The following is a 16,890-nucleotide window of genomic DNA, read 5'->3' on the forward strand; positions in this document are numbered from 1 at the left end:
TGATACCCGGATGACCAGTGTCGCAGTTTGGGTCTAATAACTAGCCGTTATGTGGCGTGGGGTCTATATTAAAACATGTTATCAATAGGCGATTGACGTAAGCCATGGCATTGTGAGACGTAGATGGCAGACGGTAATAGACCTTATCATATGATAAGTAGCTTATGTTCAATAAGCCCTGAGCCAAGAACCGTTGCATCTCTGCACTGGCCATAATCATATATATACCACAATTATTGATCCTCCTCTGATCTTCCGGAAACATTATATGGAACGCTATCATTTGAAGAAAACCTTACATTACAACGAGCCCTTCGCTGCGGCCTTGGCACGCCTTAAGGTCAACCGAAAACTACTGAATCCAGCTTTGATCCTCCTCTCAAATTCGATCTATATGACTCCGTCAGCAAGCGAATGTTCTGCGCTCTCCCCAAGTAGGCGGACTTTCAGCTTAATGATGACTAGATTATTCTGTTGATGCCGTTCCGCCGAATCAAGCTCACGCGGCATCGTGCCAAGGCACAGAGAAGGGAGGCCCCGCTGGACTAAATGAACCACGGATCGTGTAAACCTGACCGCTTGTTCCTGTGTGACCCGGGCGTGTACTCTTTCAGCAAAATATCAAGCCAGTTCACCCAACCATAAATTACCACAAATGTCTCTCACCAAAGAAGTCCGGTCAGCAAGCCCGCGGCTTCCGACCTCCGACCCCGCACACACAAAATATCCGACGAGCTCTATTCCGCAACGGGCCCCCTACGGGTGATCAAACCCCGGATCCCTGCCCTTCCACCCGTGGGCCCAACTCATTGTGCTGTGTAATCGCAGCTCCGTCCAAAACGCCAGACGAACCAGTTTCAAATCGTCAAAAGCAGCATCAGACAATGACTATCTTCTACTAGCACTCTTCTTTCCCCACCCCCTCCCCCCCTTCTCGGCCACGGTTCCGGAACCCGACACGGCATGCTTGTCTTTCTGCAGCCCGCATTCCCTGGGCCCGCGAACTCGTCGGCTGACCGCCGCTTGTTCCTTTACCGGGGCGCAGCACGACTTACGGTCCGACGCTTGAATGACCAAGGAAGGGCCATGCATCGCGTGGAACCACAAGACCACAAAGTGGTCTACTCTGCCGGCGTTGTTCTCGCCCCTCCCCCACCCCCCGATCTCCCGATCTCCCGTCTCCCGTCTCCCATCTCCCGCACTGCCCCCAATCTCGGCCGGGAAGACGCTGATTGTGATTGACTCTCCCAGTCATGCCGACTACCGCGTATCACCATCGTCGAGCCAGGAATTATAAACGAGCGTGGTCTTCTCCTTACTCGCGTTGCCGAGTCACTAGAGATTATAACTATAACATGTGCTCTTCTCTTCCACATAACATGCCACCTCTCCCATCCGCCCCTTTTTCATCGTACTGCCAAGTATCGCGGCCTTCCTTCCCTCAGATTGCGCCCAAAGACGCTGGTATCTCAAACAATAGAAAGTATTGGACAGATGCCTCCCACGAAGTCCCCATCAAGTCGTCAGGATGAACTTCCCCGTCCCTTCTCGGCCGTTTCCATCATTAACATAAACAAAACCCACCCCCTTTCACACGTCACCCTGTCCGCCCCCTTCAGACGGCTACACAGACAACATTTGAAAAATCACCAAAAGCCACACGCCCCTCAGTCCGTGTCGAAGAAGCTCCCCGTCCGCTTCAGCATGCTTAAGTCTACCAGCCCCATCACCCGGCCGTCCAGCCCCTTGACGTAGTCGTCGTACACCCACCAGGCGCCGCACATGATAGCCCCGAAAACGAGCTGCGTCGACCCGAGCCCGACGACGGTCGCCTTGAGCCCCGCCCACACGACGATGGCGTTGGGCACCGCCATGACGAACACGCCCGCGAGCAGGTTCCGCCAGCACGTCACCCCGGCGTCCATGTCGACCACGTTGCGCAGGCACACGTTGAGGTTGGACGAGGTAAACTGCGTCGAGCGCCAGATAATGGGCCGGATCGCGGCGTCGAGCACCGCCACGCCCGCCGCCAGGAGCCCGAGCAGGAACGAGAGCAGCGGGAACGAGAGCGTCGCGCCGGCGCCGCCCGTCCGGAAGGCGTCTGTCCCGGTGGACGACGCGGTCATGACGTCGTGGATCTTCAAGCCGAAAGCGAGGATGCCCGTCGCGGCGAGGGCCGAGCCGCCGCCCAGGATGCAGACGGTGTCAATGTTGGTGTAGTCGGCATGCCGCTTGCGGTAGAGAGCGCACCCCGTGACGGTAGCGACGGAAAGGATAAAGGGCGCCGCCATGAATGAGCCGACGCCGTTGGCATCGAGCATCCACGGCATCGTGGTGAAGAGGAGGGCGAGGGACTCGGATAGACCCCACAGTGTGCAGTACGGCATGAACGTCACCAAGACGAGCAGCAGCGTCGTTGGTGCGATGAAGGCGCGGGGCCCCTGTAGGAGAGTGTGCAGGTCGGGCGTGCCGGAGAAGGAGACGGGCTTCATCGTGCGAAGGTACGCCTTGATATCCTCCACTGACGGCTTGCCCAAGGGTTTCGGCGGCTTCGACGTCCACGAGACCGAGGTCGTGGGGGTCTGCGCGCGGTCGTCGGGGAACCACCGTCTGTAGGCCGTCTCGGGCGCGCCGAAGACGAGCAACGGGATGGCAATGAGCTGGAAGGCGTTAATGATGTCGAACTGCACGGTGAACCGTCCGGCGTTCCGAGAGGCGAGGCCGCCTAGGAGCGGCCCGCCCCAGGTCGTCGCGACGGAAAGGACGTTGAGGGCCGTGATGCGGGCGCTGCGCTCGTGTTCCTAGGTAATGGTTAGCGATGGGGCCAAAGACCGGGAACGGCCCCTCTGGAGACGTACAAAGTAAGTATCGTGGATCGAGCCAAGAATGAGGCTGTCGAACGCTCCCCAGCCCAGGCCTTGGAAGACTCGGGCCCCCATGCACGTGCCGAAACTGTCGCCGCCGCCCATATTCGCCGCGGCACCAATGAAGATGAGCACCATGGAAACAAGGTAGACCGGCCTCTTGCCCCAGACCTTGGATGCCATGAGCGCGAAGAGGCCCGTAAACGCTGAAATGACGAGCGGCACGGCCGTTAGGGACGCGACTGCCGTGTACGAGGCGTTGAACCTCACCGCGAGGACGCTGTTGACGCTCATGTAAGCCGTCTTCATCCCACCGATTAGCCCAACAGTCATCATCAGTGCGAAGAAGTTGAGCTCTTTCTTCCACTGCGGCCAATTCTGAGAGTGGACAGGTTAGCATTTGTTCGGCAGAAAGTCGTTCGTGGGGGCCAAAGCCTACTAGGGGATCGTCAGGGTCGTCAGTGGGCTGGGGACTCAGTTCCGTCTGCGAGTGCTTTCCTGTCCCGTACTTGATCTTCCGCTGGGTCGACGTCGTCGAGATTGTCGAGCTTGTCGGCGGTCGTGACGGTAGATAGTCTTTCGGCGGCGGCGGCGGCGGTCTCGAGAATGAAAACCTCCTAGTTGACTTCTCCGGCGCGACGTGGCTCTCGTCGGGTCTAGTCAACTCCACCACACCCTTTTCCAAATCGCTTTCCATCTTGTCGGTAATATCAATTAGTTGACCTGACGGTTGGCCGTTTCTCTCCTTTTCTGTCGCCTTTCTTTTGGATCCGTACAAATGGAGCCCAGCTCCGATAGAAAAAAAGAACCGAACCAGCAGTGAAGAAAGAAGGGAAAATAAACGTAAGAAAGCCTAAGATGCAAACAAGATGATAAAGAATGTATGATGAATATCGAACAGAACGAATTCCAAGAGAAGAGGATTGTGGGTACTGGGGATAGATATTAGACGGCTCGGGGCTTACGCACCCTGACACTTGGCAACTAACAAGCCCACTGCGGAATGATGAAAGAAGGAATCCCATTTGACCATCTGGCCACCCGACCACCATCGACAAAAACAGCTTACATACCAAACAGGGGCCGCTGCGCTTTTCCAACGGTCGCTACTGACCCGATGCGACCACATGGGCCCCTGGGCATAAAAGCCCCCCGGCAAAGCAGGCATCATCGACGCGGGCGAAGGCCACATGTTCGGCCACCTCCAGTGTCTCCAACGTCTGCAATGGCATCATTGGACGAGGCGTGGCCTGCAAGGGTGACGGCCCCATCAAACGGTTCTCCCGTCCGATGAAATGGATGGGTGATGGGCGGTGCTTGGGCCACCATCGGGCCCAGCAGACAAGATGCTGAAACAGTCCTGATGCCAGGGCCGGCTCTTGGTTATTGCCATGGATGCGTTCAGCGGGTTATGGGAGGCTGCGACTAAGAACGCTATGTGTCGGAAAAAAGGCCGACAGCATTTTGAGGCTCACCACTTACAAGAAAATAAAAAATCGTTAGCCTCGAAGGCTGTGCCTCAAATGCCGTTAATCGTGCCTGATGCATATCGCGGATATGATTGGCCACAACTAATGAAGCCATCCAATGCCTGATGTCAGATGCAGACCATCAAGGCAACACAAAATCGCCGGAAGAGAAGACATGGATACTTCGATGAACTTCGATTTTCTTGACATTTGAATGGAGATTGAAAGGAGGTAGCATCGGTTAATAACTCGCTCACATACGGTACTTTACTACGTGCGAATGCGACGTATCGGTGTAGTCAGTGGCAGACAATGTGATGGAACGTTGGAATATTTATCGATGACGAGTCATCATCTCTGCCAGTCAGTTTACCAGTGGACAGTCGACTCCTTAACAGGACTTGTTCCTGTTCAGAAGGGCGGCTTCTCAACTACCTGCGCCCTTGGATTTGTCGCAAGCCGTGGCATCTCTCCCGTCCACAAGAAAACCATACAGTACTATGTATTGTCCTCATTCTGAGAAAGTAGGTCTCGCCGCGGGTAATCAGTCCTCCCGCTGTGGGCTGGGTGGCCCCTTCGTTGCAGGCCGTTTCGCAGCCCCTCCCTAGCTTGCTCCGGGGGTGTGAATTGACGCTGCCGTAGGTTCCGAGATATTTTCCAGGGAATGCTGGTCAAATAGCTGTGGTTGGGGTCGTTGAAAATCCCTAGATGAACATAGCCTGTTGCTGTCCAACGGCGTTATCTCACTCGCAGTACATAATTGGCGTTGACAACCCATTGATTGACACGAAGAAATGGCGCATGATGGCTACCTGAGAATGACCATCCCCGCATCAAACCAGCACAAAGACGAATTGACAACAGTGGATAGCATTGCCTACGCGTTGATTAGCTGTGAACGAGTGTGTGTGTGTGTGTGTGTGTGTGTGTGTGTGTGTGGAGTTTTCAGGCATTCCTTCATGTTGCCCGGATCCAGCAGCATTAGTCATGCAGGGACGTGTACCTAAACCGTCGATCACACAACGAACGGTCGGAGGTGTATGGAAAGTCCCTGCGAAAGGTAAAGAAAATTGCAAAGTTCATGACGTATTATCTGCGCTAGACGTCCTGGTGCTAGCATGTCGTCCCAGTGTTGAAAAGTGTCAAAGCCTGTCTATTTCTCCCTGTAACTGTGGTCGTTGGTCGCCGTTTTCCATTCGCTGGATCATCAGCAACTCTCCCGAGTTGTAACCCAGTCTAACGTCGGCCAAGTGCCATACTTGGTGCAATGGTATGTATATCTTTCCTGAATATCAATCATCGGTCTAATCGACATCGCTGGCCCTCGTCCATTGTTCTAGTCGCATGATTGTGACGAAGAAATGCCAACGCTCTGCATCTATTCCACGTAATGGCCGGTCTCGGTGCCTTAAGGAGGCACCATGCATGGTGTTTCGTTGGCCGACGTCTACAGACGGCCCATGCCGATTCGGGAGTTGCCTTCTGGTCACAGTCTGTGGACTATGATATAGAACTTTTATATACTTGGATATATATGATCCGCCGGATCCGCTCCAGAGTGTCCTGCCATTTACATGACGGCCAGTGGTTGAGGGAGGAAAGGACTCGGCAGCGCAGTTGTCACCAACACGGTTTCGACCGCACGGACACTCTTTGCGTCGATCTGCATAACGAAACCTATAAAATGGAAGAATAGTAAGTGATATGGCCTTGGCACTGGATAAGTTGTTGTTGTGATTGGAGTTAAGGCTGGATGATCGACACGAAGATGGCGAGTTGGAGTGTGATAACCGCTCCAGCCCATCGATCCACCGTCGGCCGCGGGCAGAGCCGAGCGGATTGATGCGGTCCGTACCATACTAGATCAATACCAAGGCCCTTCAGTGTTTCCTCGAAACTTTTCGGTTCGAGTCCTGCCGGTGAAGGTACTTGATGCCTTGGGTCGCCAAGCGTATATGTGCTATGGGGTATGTGCAAATCCGGCCCAATATAGGCCGAACGGACGGAACGTCCTCAATAGACAGGTATAATAATGGTGGCCTTACCTGAGTTGACCACTTCTTGCACTGCTGCCTTCTCCATGGCTAGCAAGACATGACTTGTACGAACCAGCAACTCTAATGCCTTCGTCAGCTGCTTCGTTTCGAGGCAAAGAAGCACAAGGAACCGAATCAAATTTACCTTGGTAGTGAAGAGAGTATGCAACGGGCGGGTCCTCGTCCGAGCCATGGTAGGGCGGCAAACGTTCCTGGGTGACCTCCGTGACGCGGAAGCGAAGCCCGACGTTCTTGGCGGCATCGACCCACAGGATCATGCTCTCGTCGGTGCACCCTGCGGCCGGGCAGATGGCATTAATGGCAGCCGCCTTGGCCAGCCAGTGTCTCCATACGCGGACCACGCCGTGTGTGATGTTGCTGTGACTGGCGAGAAGACCCGGATTAGGGCCAGACTTGATCAAGCCCGTCGACGTGCAAAGCTGGGAGAAAAGTTCGCCTTCATCCAAGATGAGTTCTTGGGTGACGGGTCTGTCGCCAATCTCCTGCTCGAGAGGGACGCCTGACAAACGTCGACCAAATACCCTTTGTATGCGCCGCGTCTCTTCGGATACAACGGGAAGGAAGTGCGAGTATAGCTGAGATAGGTCTTGCAGGTTCATGTCCTGTTCAGCGTCCCGTGTGTGGTACAGGAAACTGAGTCCCATGAACCGACATGCCATGGACGGGGCTGATTGCTTGGCAATAGGGTGATAGCTCTCTAGCATCATCTCGTGTCCCTCCATCTTAGCAGTATGAAGGAGTCGATGTTGTAGGATGATTGTCGCGGTGGCATTGAATCGGCGGTCTACCAGGGTCAATGGAAGCAGGTCACGAGAGTCAAAGGTCGACAGGATGGCGATAAGGAGCTAGTGGAGCAGAGACTTGTCAGTGAAAGCGTGGGACCAAAAGGGACTGCGGACGTCATAAAAAGGGGCTTACCTCGTTAGGTAACGAGTCTATTGGGGATCGGATTGCAGACATGATGTCTGACGCAGTTGGTTGTTGTAGGATTGGTAAAGATACTGTGTAGGACGATGGCTCATGCCGTTTAAGAGGGACCGGGAGAGGCCCTCGAGTGCATGTCTCAAACGCTCATATTTAAAGTGGCTGTGGTGATGACGGCGAAAGACGAAAAAGAGATGGAAACCGAAAAACGGGAGACAGTGCTGCGTATCCGGACTGTACGTAGAGGGGATGAAGATACCGAATGCCAGATGGCGATAATTGATTGGGGAGCGGGTCTCCTGCAGGAGCGAAGGCCCTGTTGCTGTGTTCGGGATACGGTGATGAGGCGCGTCTGATGTTTAAACTACTGATGGCGCGACCGGGCTGGCGTGATTCTTGTGGTTTGGTCTGAAATGACCGCTGCAAGGTTGATGATGGTGGGAGAGTACGGTGGATGCGGTGACATTTCGGTGACAGGGCTGGGCACTGCCGAGCTCCGAATGGCTGCGGTATCTCAGCTGCCCACCGACCACCGACCATCAACTGCCGAGAAGCCTGTGACGTGGTCTTACCTTTCCTAGTAAAAACACGAGCATTGCCTTCTCTCCCAAATGTAGGTAGGTACCAGGTAGGTGCCCATGTACCTACTATGTAGGTAGGTAGGAAGGTACAGGTGACAAGAGGGAACCAACCACCTTCCGAGAACGAACTCTGCCAGTCTGACTAAGGTCATGCTTATTGACTGATGTGGCTGCTCCGACTCTGCGCCAGTAACCAAACATCATTGTCTTCACCACCAGCAGAGTTATTAATTAGCCTTTTCACGGCGTCTTCGACATTCAGACATTCACCCACGTGGCAGCCAAACTGTTTGCGCGTTCGGGTTCGCAAGACTATCCGAGCGTCTGTCTTCCTGGCACTGCGCCCCCGACATCGACCCGTGGCCCCGCCGGTTTTGTCCGATTACCTACTACTGATAGCATCACCATCACCCCATCTCTATCATCTTACGACAGAACCCACCCCTGCCGGGCCGAGCAAACTGACGATGGGAGCCCCAATTCAATTTTTTTCTTCTCCGAGTTTGGAGCGAAGCTTCACCACCAATCTCCCACCTGCAACCCACCCACCCCTGCTTCCCGTCGCACGTTCGTGGCCTTCCCTGGCCGGCCCGCTACGGTAGCGACCGCCGTGGTGTGAGATGCTGTCACCCACTGTTACCCCTGTGGCCTGGATTCGGGACTGCTTCGGTCTGAACCAACACTACTCTGCATGTGTGATCCGAGTACGGTAGTCTCGAGTACTTCAAGGCAGGAAATTTCCGGAATGTCTGTGCTTCCAGTTTGTTTTCTGTCATCATCGTGCCGAATCATAGCAGCTGAGACTCGCGATAGGGGGAGCATCAGATGAAGAAAGCTACTTCCAGCCAATCTCTGTCGTCATATGTTGCATGCCCTCCTCCCACTCGCAGGGTCCCATCCCGTCCAGTGGCATTCTATCTCGAAGCCTCCAATGCAGCGCTCTGCATCCCAGCATGGATTGTCTATCCGTCAGAAAGACGCCGCACTATGCCCTGGAACGCCGTCCTGGCTGAGGCCCTTCGGCTACGGCATCGCGTGCAGGACAAAGGTCTCGGCGCTTCTGGAACAGGTGGTCTGCCAGTGCAAGGCTGTCTAAGATCTTCACCTCGAACTTGCGGTCATAGTGGAGGACGTCCGTGCCTCTTAGCTTGCTTATCCTTGCGCGTGTAGCTTTAATTCTCGCCATTTGAAAGAACTCGGACCAGGTACATCATGTGAGGGCCGCAGTAGTTCCCGTCCATGGTTTCCGCCCGATTGACCGTCGCTCGGCTGCTAATGGATTTGCATCGACACTTGGCTGTTGGCTGGCTGCCGTCGAGTTCACAGAGCTTTACCGTAGCCACGGCAGAGGGCCTAGGAGGTGTGCTGCGTGGGGGCTTGGCAGACGCCGAATACACCCGCCGACACCCCGGCGTTATCGCACAGATCGCCGGGCGTCGCTATTCATTGCTCGCTTATTCGACGGATAGTCGGGCCAGAAGCTGGAGCCGGCGACGGTCGGCTTAGCGGATGTGTGGCCATGAACGCTCTTCTTTCTAGTCTACGCGTACTTAGACTACTAACTCAGCGCTGCTGGAACTGCGTTCGTCGTTCTTGGGATTTTGGATCAGATCGCTGCCGTCCGACATCTCGGACGCTCTTCTTCCAGTCTCCAATCTCTCCTCTCGTACACGTGGTTTTTACCACAAATCCCATTTTTATCAGCCCCGCCTTCGCGACCAAGCCCGTTTCGACGGCCCTGACACTGTCGGCATCAGGAGTCATAGCCAGAGGAAGCGGGTCTCTTCTTCCCTTCATGGCCGCCGTCAGGGCTCCAAGACCACGGAAGGCGCGTTGAGCCACTGACACCCGATCGCTTGAGCCGTCCTTTTCTTTAGACATGGCACGACGTTTCCTGTTTGGTGTTTTTCGGCGATTATAGAAATATAATTACTGCCTCTACGACAATACATAAGCTAGGTTCTCCCTTCCGTCCTTTGGAGCACAACTTTCTTCCTTTATCCTTATATCACGAAGCAGTATTACTTACAGGCCATTTCATGAAATTGAAAGTGACTTGTTTCTTTTATATAGTGTTCCGCCTTGAGGTGCTTCTGAATACTGACTCGCTCCTGGTTCCACAATTGAGGTCGCGCGGTAAAGCGGCGTGGCTTGGGAATACACCCAGTCAGCTGAAATGCTGGTCATACAACACCTTCCTTATAAAAGACTGGTATTGAGTAGTTTCTAAGAGCGCAGTTCCTAGGAAAGGTTGTTAGGTAATAGACCGATGCACAATCAAGTGAGTAAAACAATAAATTTATAATGCTAGATGCATTATGCTGCCGTAGGACAACTGCGTCGACAGGCGCTTGGAGCTGACGCAAGGCGTCATCGGCCGCGTCAGGAAAGAGGCAGAGGTATTACTGGCTTGCAGTAGCTTCACGCCGAGATTCAACAAAGTAACGTGGTCGCAAAAATCAATAGTACCTTTGACTTAAAAATGTTCCCATCATCCGCTCGCTGTAGGCACCACTTAGCAGACCATCTGAGTACCCAGCTATTCAAGTCGATCCCTGCCAAGTTTACCAATTACCCTTTTTGGGCTGTAGTTTGGCGGCCGACAGAACCTACTGCTTGTCCCCAACGGAACACCCTTATACTACTACAGGTCAGGATCGCCCTAAATATGGGGACATTTTGCTGCCAAGGAGAACTGGAGGCCATTGATTTCGGGGGCTGTAATGACTAGCGCTGACACCGTGCAGACGTTAGATTGCGGGCTGATCCTAGTGGAGTGGAGACCACCAAACCATATGTACCCCACATTATCGGGCCATATGGCTTGGGGTCGCTTCTGATCCTTAGGAGAAGAGTGTAAAGATGGAGACAAACAGACCAAAAACCGACACGCCCTTGTTGTAGAGACCAATCTCTTCCTGACTGTGGCTCAGCTTCGGAAGGAGAATAGGCATGATGGGGTATTCCACACCAAAGAGAAGCGTGGGGACAAGTACATGGCAAATCATTGAGCGTAGTATGTTTCAGTAAAGAGGGACCCATGCGGTGCAGTGATCTAGGTAGAAACACCAACACCTACTAAGGCAACACAAGATGCTTCACTCGGCCAGCTTCGTAGCATACTCTAATCGAGACAGAATAGTTATCCTGATCAGAGTATAGCTAGAGGCGATTAAGGAAGTGAGCGCTCCTAAAAATGCAGGGGATGCCAAACCGCCAGAAGTACCATCTCCCAGCCAATAGTATCAGTACAGCACGATACATATCAGACCGCATAATTGTCAACCTCCTTCTAAAAAGGCCCCTAAGAATTAATATTATGCTGCTGTAACACTCCTTGCTCCAGACGTATCTGGTAAGAGTCCGATAGGAGTGTATTCTTAGGTACTAAGGCTAGGATACTCCACTTTAGTCTTGGCATTTGCTACAAGGCCTTTTGACAGGCTCCTCTGCAATAGTGACCGCATTAGACACGTACCTCAGCAGCAGTAACAACTCACGAGGCAGAATAGATGTCAGCGGCGATACAGCCTGGGAAGACTGCTGCATAAGAAACCGTGACAGACAGCAATTTTCCACCAGTATTATCATCAATAGAAGGATCAGAATTGCAGCTACTATGATGTGTAGCATATATATTGGGTAGGTAAGTCTGCCTTCCGCTCCTCTCTAGACTAACAGTAAGGGGCAAAGCGGTTGTCAAATAAAGCCTGTAGTGTTGGTAGAAACTGACCTGGGGTGCTGGGAGAAACACCCAATAGGACATCTCAAATACGAGTGGAAGACGAATTCGCCAGTGTACATAGTAGTTCAGTTGAGTGATTGTGCACCTGCCTAGCCAGCTATACGACCACGCTGACAAAGAGTAATACTACCTCATTCAGGTCCACAACCAAATCCTGTCATGAGTATGTTTGTGTAAGCACTAGCGCATGCTGATCCATAGTGTTACCGTCCAAGCCGCGATTCGCGATTCGCTGCTCAACTGCGTACTACTACATCTATAGTGGGACTAATCAATACCAAGATTCATCCTGTATTCGCAGTATCTGACGACCTGGCGGCGTAGACAAAGTATAAAAGGCTGGTTTTGTTCCGTCAAATTTCTCTCAACACAGACACAACTCCTCATCATTCATTCATTCAAGATTTCTACACCAACAAAATCCATTAAGCTACCACCAACCCTCGCAAACATGAAGTCCTTTGCAGTCATGACCGTCGCCCTTTTGGGCCTCGCCAATGCTGTCACTATCCAGATCTGCAGGGACCAGAGTCAAGGAAACTGTCAGTCGATGGATGTTGTTGGGTGCAGTAAGCTGTAAATCCGTTTCTTCAGCTTTCCTCGGGGCTCTGACAGTATCTAGCCAACTTCCCCGGGGTGATGAACGACCAAGTCAGCTCGGTTAACACCGGTAACACTGAGTGTGTCTTCTTCGAGTGAGTTACTGCCCGCTCTTATTTGTTTGTTGTATCGAATGGGATCAAATCTCTATTCCTTCCGTGGACGTGTTCGTATGGCCATCGCTAATCCAATGTGTGCAACAATTAGGCACGGAAGCTGTGGGGGTGGTTCCTGGACCACCAGGGGACAGCAGAACACGGTTCCCGCCGAGTGGAATGATCGTTTCAGCTCCGTCCGATGCTAAATGATATCAGAATAGTAGCGGCTCAGCCAGATTGTTGGGGTGGAAGTACAGCACTACATGTGTTAGATATTTGGGATCATGGAATGATTAATTGCGAACTCATCATTGATTCTCCTGTCATAATTCTAGCTTCTTTTGGTTTCAAATGCACGTGGTACCATGATTGAATCCAGGGTGGCAACTTCGTCCCAGTGAGAGGCCTGCCACTGCAGTACGCGATGAGAACCTCGGTCAGAAGGTTAATTGTTCCACACTCCTATGTGCATGTTCACTCGAATAGAACTACTAGCAAGTATACCGGATAACAAGAATGCCTGGCTCTTGTCTTGAAAAGACCACATGCTGGGGGTTTAAATCGTTTCTAGCCCCAAGAGTGAAGAATATTATCAACGATTTTTGTGTTAGACTAGAGTTCTGCTAGTTTAGGGTAGCTTAGAGGCGGATGCTTCTAAATTATGGCGACGAAATAGGTTAAGGCAGAAGACGTCTGACTGCCACGTGATACATATGTCAGCCGCTGCCTAGAAAAGCTGCCAGGATCCCAACGAATAATCCTTTTTTGACACATAAAGAAATCCACTACCAAAATACGTCCGGGGATTCGACATCAAGGCATTAGCATTGTCTGACCGTCTGTTACCTTATCTTAATCCAGCTTTGGTAGCACACTTGACGTTGGCGATAAAATCAGAATCACGCCTCTGCGGAGCCCTCCGCCCATGGCCACTCTCAACCCTTCACCAGCCTTCTGGAGGCCCGCGGCCCTGCCAGTCTTCACCAGCCTCCTCGCCCTCTTTGGCGCCGCAGACGGGGTCTTTAATCTCGCCAAGCCGGAAAATGGGGCCGCGACCTTCGGCCTGGTCCCGCCGCGACGCGACTCCCTGACACCAAGCCAGTTCGACGCCTTCCACCACGCGCTCATCAAGGTCAAGGGGGCCCGCAACCTGCACATGTCCTCGTGCATTCTGGCCCTGATACTCTACGGCCAGTTTTCGGACGTCTGCCGCGCGTCACCGGTGGCTGCTGTGGCGGTGAGGCGGTGCGTAGGGATCGTACTGACGCTGGGTGCGGGGGTTGGGTTCAGCGGGGCCGCTGTCGTAACAGAATATCTGAGGAGTCCAGACGCCTCTACGGAGGCTGTTGAAGTTGGGATTGCGAAGGTCAAGGCGCACTTACTCACGAACGTGCCCATAGTTGCTCTTGGCTTGGTATACTTATTTTACTGAAGGGGTTCTTGTAAGATCGTCGTCCTTGACGTTCGCGGATGTTGAATATGAGGCCGTGAAGTTACGTTGAATAATAAGCAGTGCTGTGGCAGTTGACCCATTTATGCGCCGTAAATGTACGATTTACCTATACTCAATAGTCCACGTACGCCAAAGCCACAAAAGAATATACCAAATCAAAGCACGGCTAACAGCTAGTGATTCTTGGCCTTTCTATTATCTCATCACCATTATAAGTTGTGCAGAGAGGAACTGACACATGATCGATACCAAACCGCTGAAGCAGACAAATTGACCATGAATCTTGGGGGCAGGGGATGCCGCGGTGCACACAATCTGATGCGTCTCTTAAGGCAGAGCTATTTTTTTCACCATTAGAACATATTTTTTCTTGCGTCATAATAACTACTGATTCTTTCGCTTGATTAATAAGCTAAGCATAGAATGTCATTGATGCACCGCTTGATTCCATAGCCACCAGCATGTACGATGAACTGACAAAGTCGTGAAGTGGTAGAAATGTCTACCTCTCTATGCAATCAGATGTATCACGTGGTACATAGAATGGCTGTATCTGACAATGACTGCATTATAAAGTCTCGGGAATGAAGGCAGACTGGGTGAATTCATGAGAGTGTTGTCAGATGCAACACTCATAGGCTTTGTGAACCACGATACATATTGGTTGCTCTGATCAAGCTTCCACAAGCTTACTTGTTGCAATTCTCATCCTCTTGCCAAACATCCACAGAGGGATGGTTAATAGAGAGAAGAGGCCCATAAGCATTCCGAATATGCCAAACGGCTCCGCCGGTCCCTTCTCCGCGACCCAGTTGGCAACAAAAAATGTCCAGGCAAAGGCTATGATGGCTCGCATAATGGTAACAATGACGAAACAATCGCCAGCTCGTTGTTTGTAGGCATCAATAAGCTATTGAGAACACTAGTCAGCATCTGTTTTAAGCTGGAAACGACCTCGATGGACTTACATAGTTGAAACCGGCGGAGGGGAGCTGCATTAGCCCAAAAGCGACCATTGCATAGCCCGCACATAGGCCAACCCAGCCATTCTTAGAGGGGTATTGGGCAGAAAATCCAAAAACGAAGAAACCGCCGGTCGCGACGACAAGAGATAGAAACATGATTGGGAGTCTGCTCTCTGCCTCCGCGAGACCACTGCCAGAAGTCTTAACTTTCTTCTTGAGCAGGGCGTCTGAGAGGATGTAAGTGTATGCCGCGCCCAAGAGTGTGCCAACCAATCCTCCAATGTTTATCAGCCCAACATTGTTTCCCCAGACATACGGCGGTAAGGCAACCAGCTGAGGACCGATGACGGAGATTGTCACGATGCCACCGACAAGGCCGGCATAATGGAGCATCACAACCCAAGTGCCAGGGAGCTGAAGCGTCTTCCATGGTGCCGCAAAGTTGCTGACCACATTGCCGCGGTAATGTGAGAACCCAAGCGACCTTCCGTAAGTGTATGGGCGATAGTCCAGCATTTGGCTCCTAGAATCCTCAACGCGAATTTCGCTCCCCTTCTCACCGCTACTAGAGCCAGTCGCCGTTTCCACGGGCAAGATTACTCGATCGTATAGTGTCTCTGGCACAAATAGAATAGTGCAGGCAAAGCAGAAAGCGGAAATAGCGACTCCTACCCAGAAAATGTCCGCCCAACCTTTTGAAAAGCCGATATAACCGCCAGCAACGCCGCCAACAAGCGAGCCTGCAGCCAGGAACGTTGTATAAACAGCCTTTTATCGCAAGTTAAACCTCTGAAACCTGGACTCTGTAGGAGTCCAATTTTACTCACCATTGCACGACCACGTTCATCTACGAAGAAGACCTCGCCAAGCAGGGCTGGGGCTACGGTCTCGGAAGCGCCAGCTCCTATGCCTTGGAACAATCTTGCCGCCAGTACCGAGTTATAGGTGGTTGAGACAGCGCACCATATGGTGGCGACTGTCATCAGCAGCGTCGCGGCCAACAACACTGGCCTCCGACCATAGATGTTTGAGCAGGGGACCCACAAGATGTTGGACGTCCCAAGGAACAAGAGGTTGACCTGGAGAAAAGCCGAACGTTAGCCACCTGGGCCTCGGGCGCGAAAGAGCGCAGGGAAAACGAACAGCGACGAAGTGCGTCAGGTCACCATACGGCCGCACTTCGCTGGGAAACGTTTTAAACCATAATTGGAGTGCTGGTGCAATGCTCGCAGATGTAAAGTTGCCACAAAATGAATAAAATGAGACAACCAGGAGCAACGCGAGTTTTCGCCATTGTGCCCAGTTCAGAGGGTCCGCTGGGTCCTCAGATGGCGGTGGAAATCGAGTAAAAGATTTTTGAGACGTTGATACGCGGGCGGAATTGTCTTCGACCATAAAGCAATGTTTCGTCAGCTGGTAGGCCCCATCTGAGGGGGGAAGAACAAGCCATGTGATAGCTACACGCAAATAGTTGGGTGCAAAAACCAGTGTGCCAAATGACTTACCCAACAATCTCGCTGTTCCCGGTGGTGTAGCGGCCGCGACCTCTTGTTTGCTCAGAGCAAATGCATACCTCCAACCTGACATCGCGAGGGGGGTTGGTCTGCTCAACGAGATGGAAATGGCGAGTGAAGACAGCGAAGTTGCCAGGATGAAACCGGTAGAAGGGAGATGTGGAAAAAGCAGTGGTCTGATTACCACTGGTGCTTCTCCCTCGTCTTTATCAATCCTTTGATCAGTTTTTACCAAGGTGATGGAGGGCTGGACCACTTGATGTTGCATCGACGCTACCCCGGATTCTCCAGGTATCCACCCAGCCTTGGAACTTTGTTGCCGAGTCGGGGGATGAGGGGGTTCCGAAGTGGGGGGGCCTGGGGCCTTTAAGTTGTGGCGGGAGTGCTGGTAACCCAAACCAGTTGCAGGAGTAAAAGTAAAAAGATTCCGGGGCGCATCCTCTTCAGATCTTGTTGCAACTTCACTACAAGAAGTCAACATAACGTAGGTAAAGTCTTGAACCGTAGTCAAGTTCCGCCATTATCTTGCCGATGACGGCCACCTCCTTCCAGATATCGTTATTCGAGACAATGTATTGTTGACCCACGATGTTCAGACAGTGCATGATACGATGTGATGG

At 52.4% G+C, this 16,890-nt stretch overlaps 6 protein-coding genes across 6 annotated transcripts; 3 read left to right on the forward strand and 3 right to left on the reverse strand.

Moving 5' to 3' along the window:
* The first annotated feature begins 921 nt into the window (after positions 1-921).
* On the forward strand, positions 922-1,599 carry LY79DRAFT_684236 (uncharacterized protein). Its single transcript, XM_060564623.1, has one exon. It carries the CDS (start codon positions 964-966, stop codon positions 1,240-1,242), a length of 279 nt encoding a protein of 92 aa, XP_060415362.1. The 5' UTR covers positions 922-963; the 3' UTR covers positions 1,243-1,599.
* LY79DRAFT_160683 (major facilitator superfamily transporter) lies at positions 1,455-3,387 on the reverse strand. Its single transcript, XM_060551138.1, has 2 exons — positions 2,859-3,387; positions 1,455-2,801 (listed from the first exon to the last, which is right to left on the reverse strand). The coding sequence occupies exons 1-2, from the start codon at positions 3,198-3,200 to the stop codon at positions 1,668-1,670; spliced, it is 1,476 nt and encodes a 491-aa protein (XP_060415363.1). The 5' UTR covers positions 3,201-3,387; the 3' UTR covers positions 1,455-1,667.
* Positions 3,388-6,346: 2,959 nt separating this feature from the next.
* Positions 6,347-7,350, reverse strand: LY79DRAFT_512989 (F-box domain-containing protein; the record flags this gene model as incomplete). Its single annotated transcript, XM_060554443.1, has 3 exons — positions 6,347-6,450; positions 6,515-7,235; positions 7,309-7,350. The coding sequence occupies 3 exons, from the start codon at positions 7,348-7,350 to the stop codon at positions 6,347-6,349; spliced, it is 867 nt and encodes a 288-aa protein (XP_060415364.1).
* A 4,741-nt stretch (positions 7,351-12,091) lies between these two features.
* Positions 12,092-12,544, forward strand: LY79DRAFT_512853 (uncharacterized protein; the record flags this gene model as incomplete). Its single annotated transcript, XM_060554427.1, has 3 exons — positions 12,092-12,209; positions 12,263-12,335; positions 12,448-12,544. 3 exons carry the CDS (start codon positions 12,092-12,094, stop codon positions 12,542-12,544), a joined length of 288 nt encoding a protein of 95 aa, XP_060415365.1.
* Positions 12,545-13,115: 571 nt separating this feature from the next.
* LY79DRAFT_549990 (uncharacterized protein) lies at positions 13,116-13,985 on the forward strand. Its single transcript, XM_060557525.1, has one exon. It carries the CDS (start codon positions 13,264-13,266, stop codon positions 13,768-13,770), a length of 507 nt encoding a protein of 168 aa, XP_060415366.1. The 5' UTR covers positions 13,116-13,263; the 3' UTR covers positions 13,771-13,985.
* Positions 13,986-14,464: 479 nt separating this feature from the next.
* On the reverse strand, positions 14,465-16,343 carry LY79DRAFT_513046 (major facilitator superfamily transporter; the record flags this gene model as incomplete). Its single annotated transcript, XM_060554450.1, has 5 exons — positions 14,465-14,701; positions 14,760-15,524; positions 15,584-15,835; positions 15,900-16,141; positions 16,262-16,343. The coding sequence occupies 5 exons, from the start codon at positions 16,341-16,343 to the stop codon at positions 14,465-14,467; spliced, it is 1,578 nt and encodes a 525-aa protein (XP_060415367.1).
* Positions 16,344-16,890: the final 547 nt, after the last annotated feature.

The sequence above is a fragment of the Colletotrichum navitas genome (assembly GCF_030913465.1).
Source record: "Colletotrichum navitas strain CBS 125086 chromosome Unknown LY79scaffold_21, whole genome shotgun sequence".
Taxonomy (NCBI): domain Eukaryota; kingdom Fungi; phylum Ascomycota; class Sordariomycetes; order Glomerellales; family Glomerellaceae; genus Colletotrichum; species Colletotrichum navitas.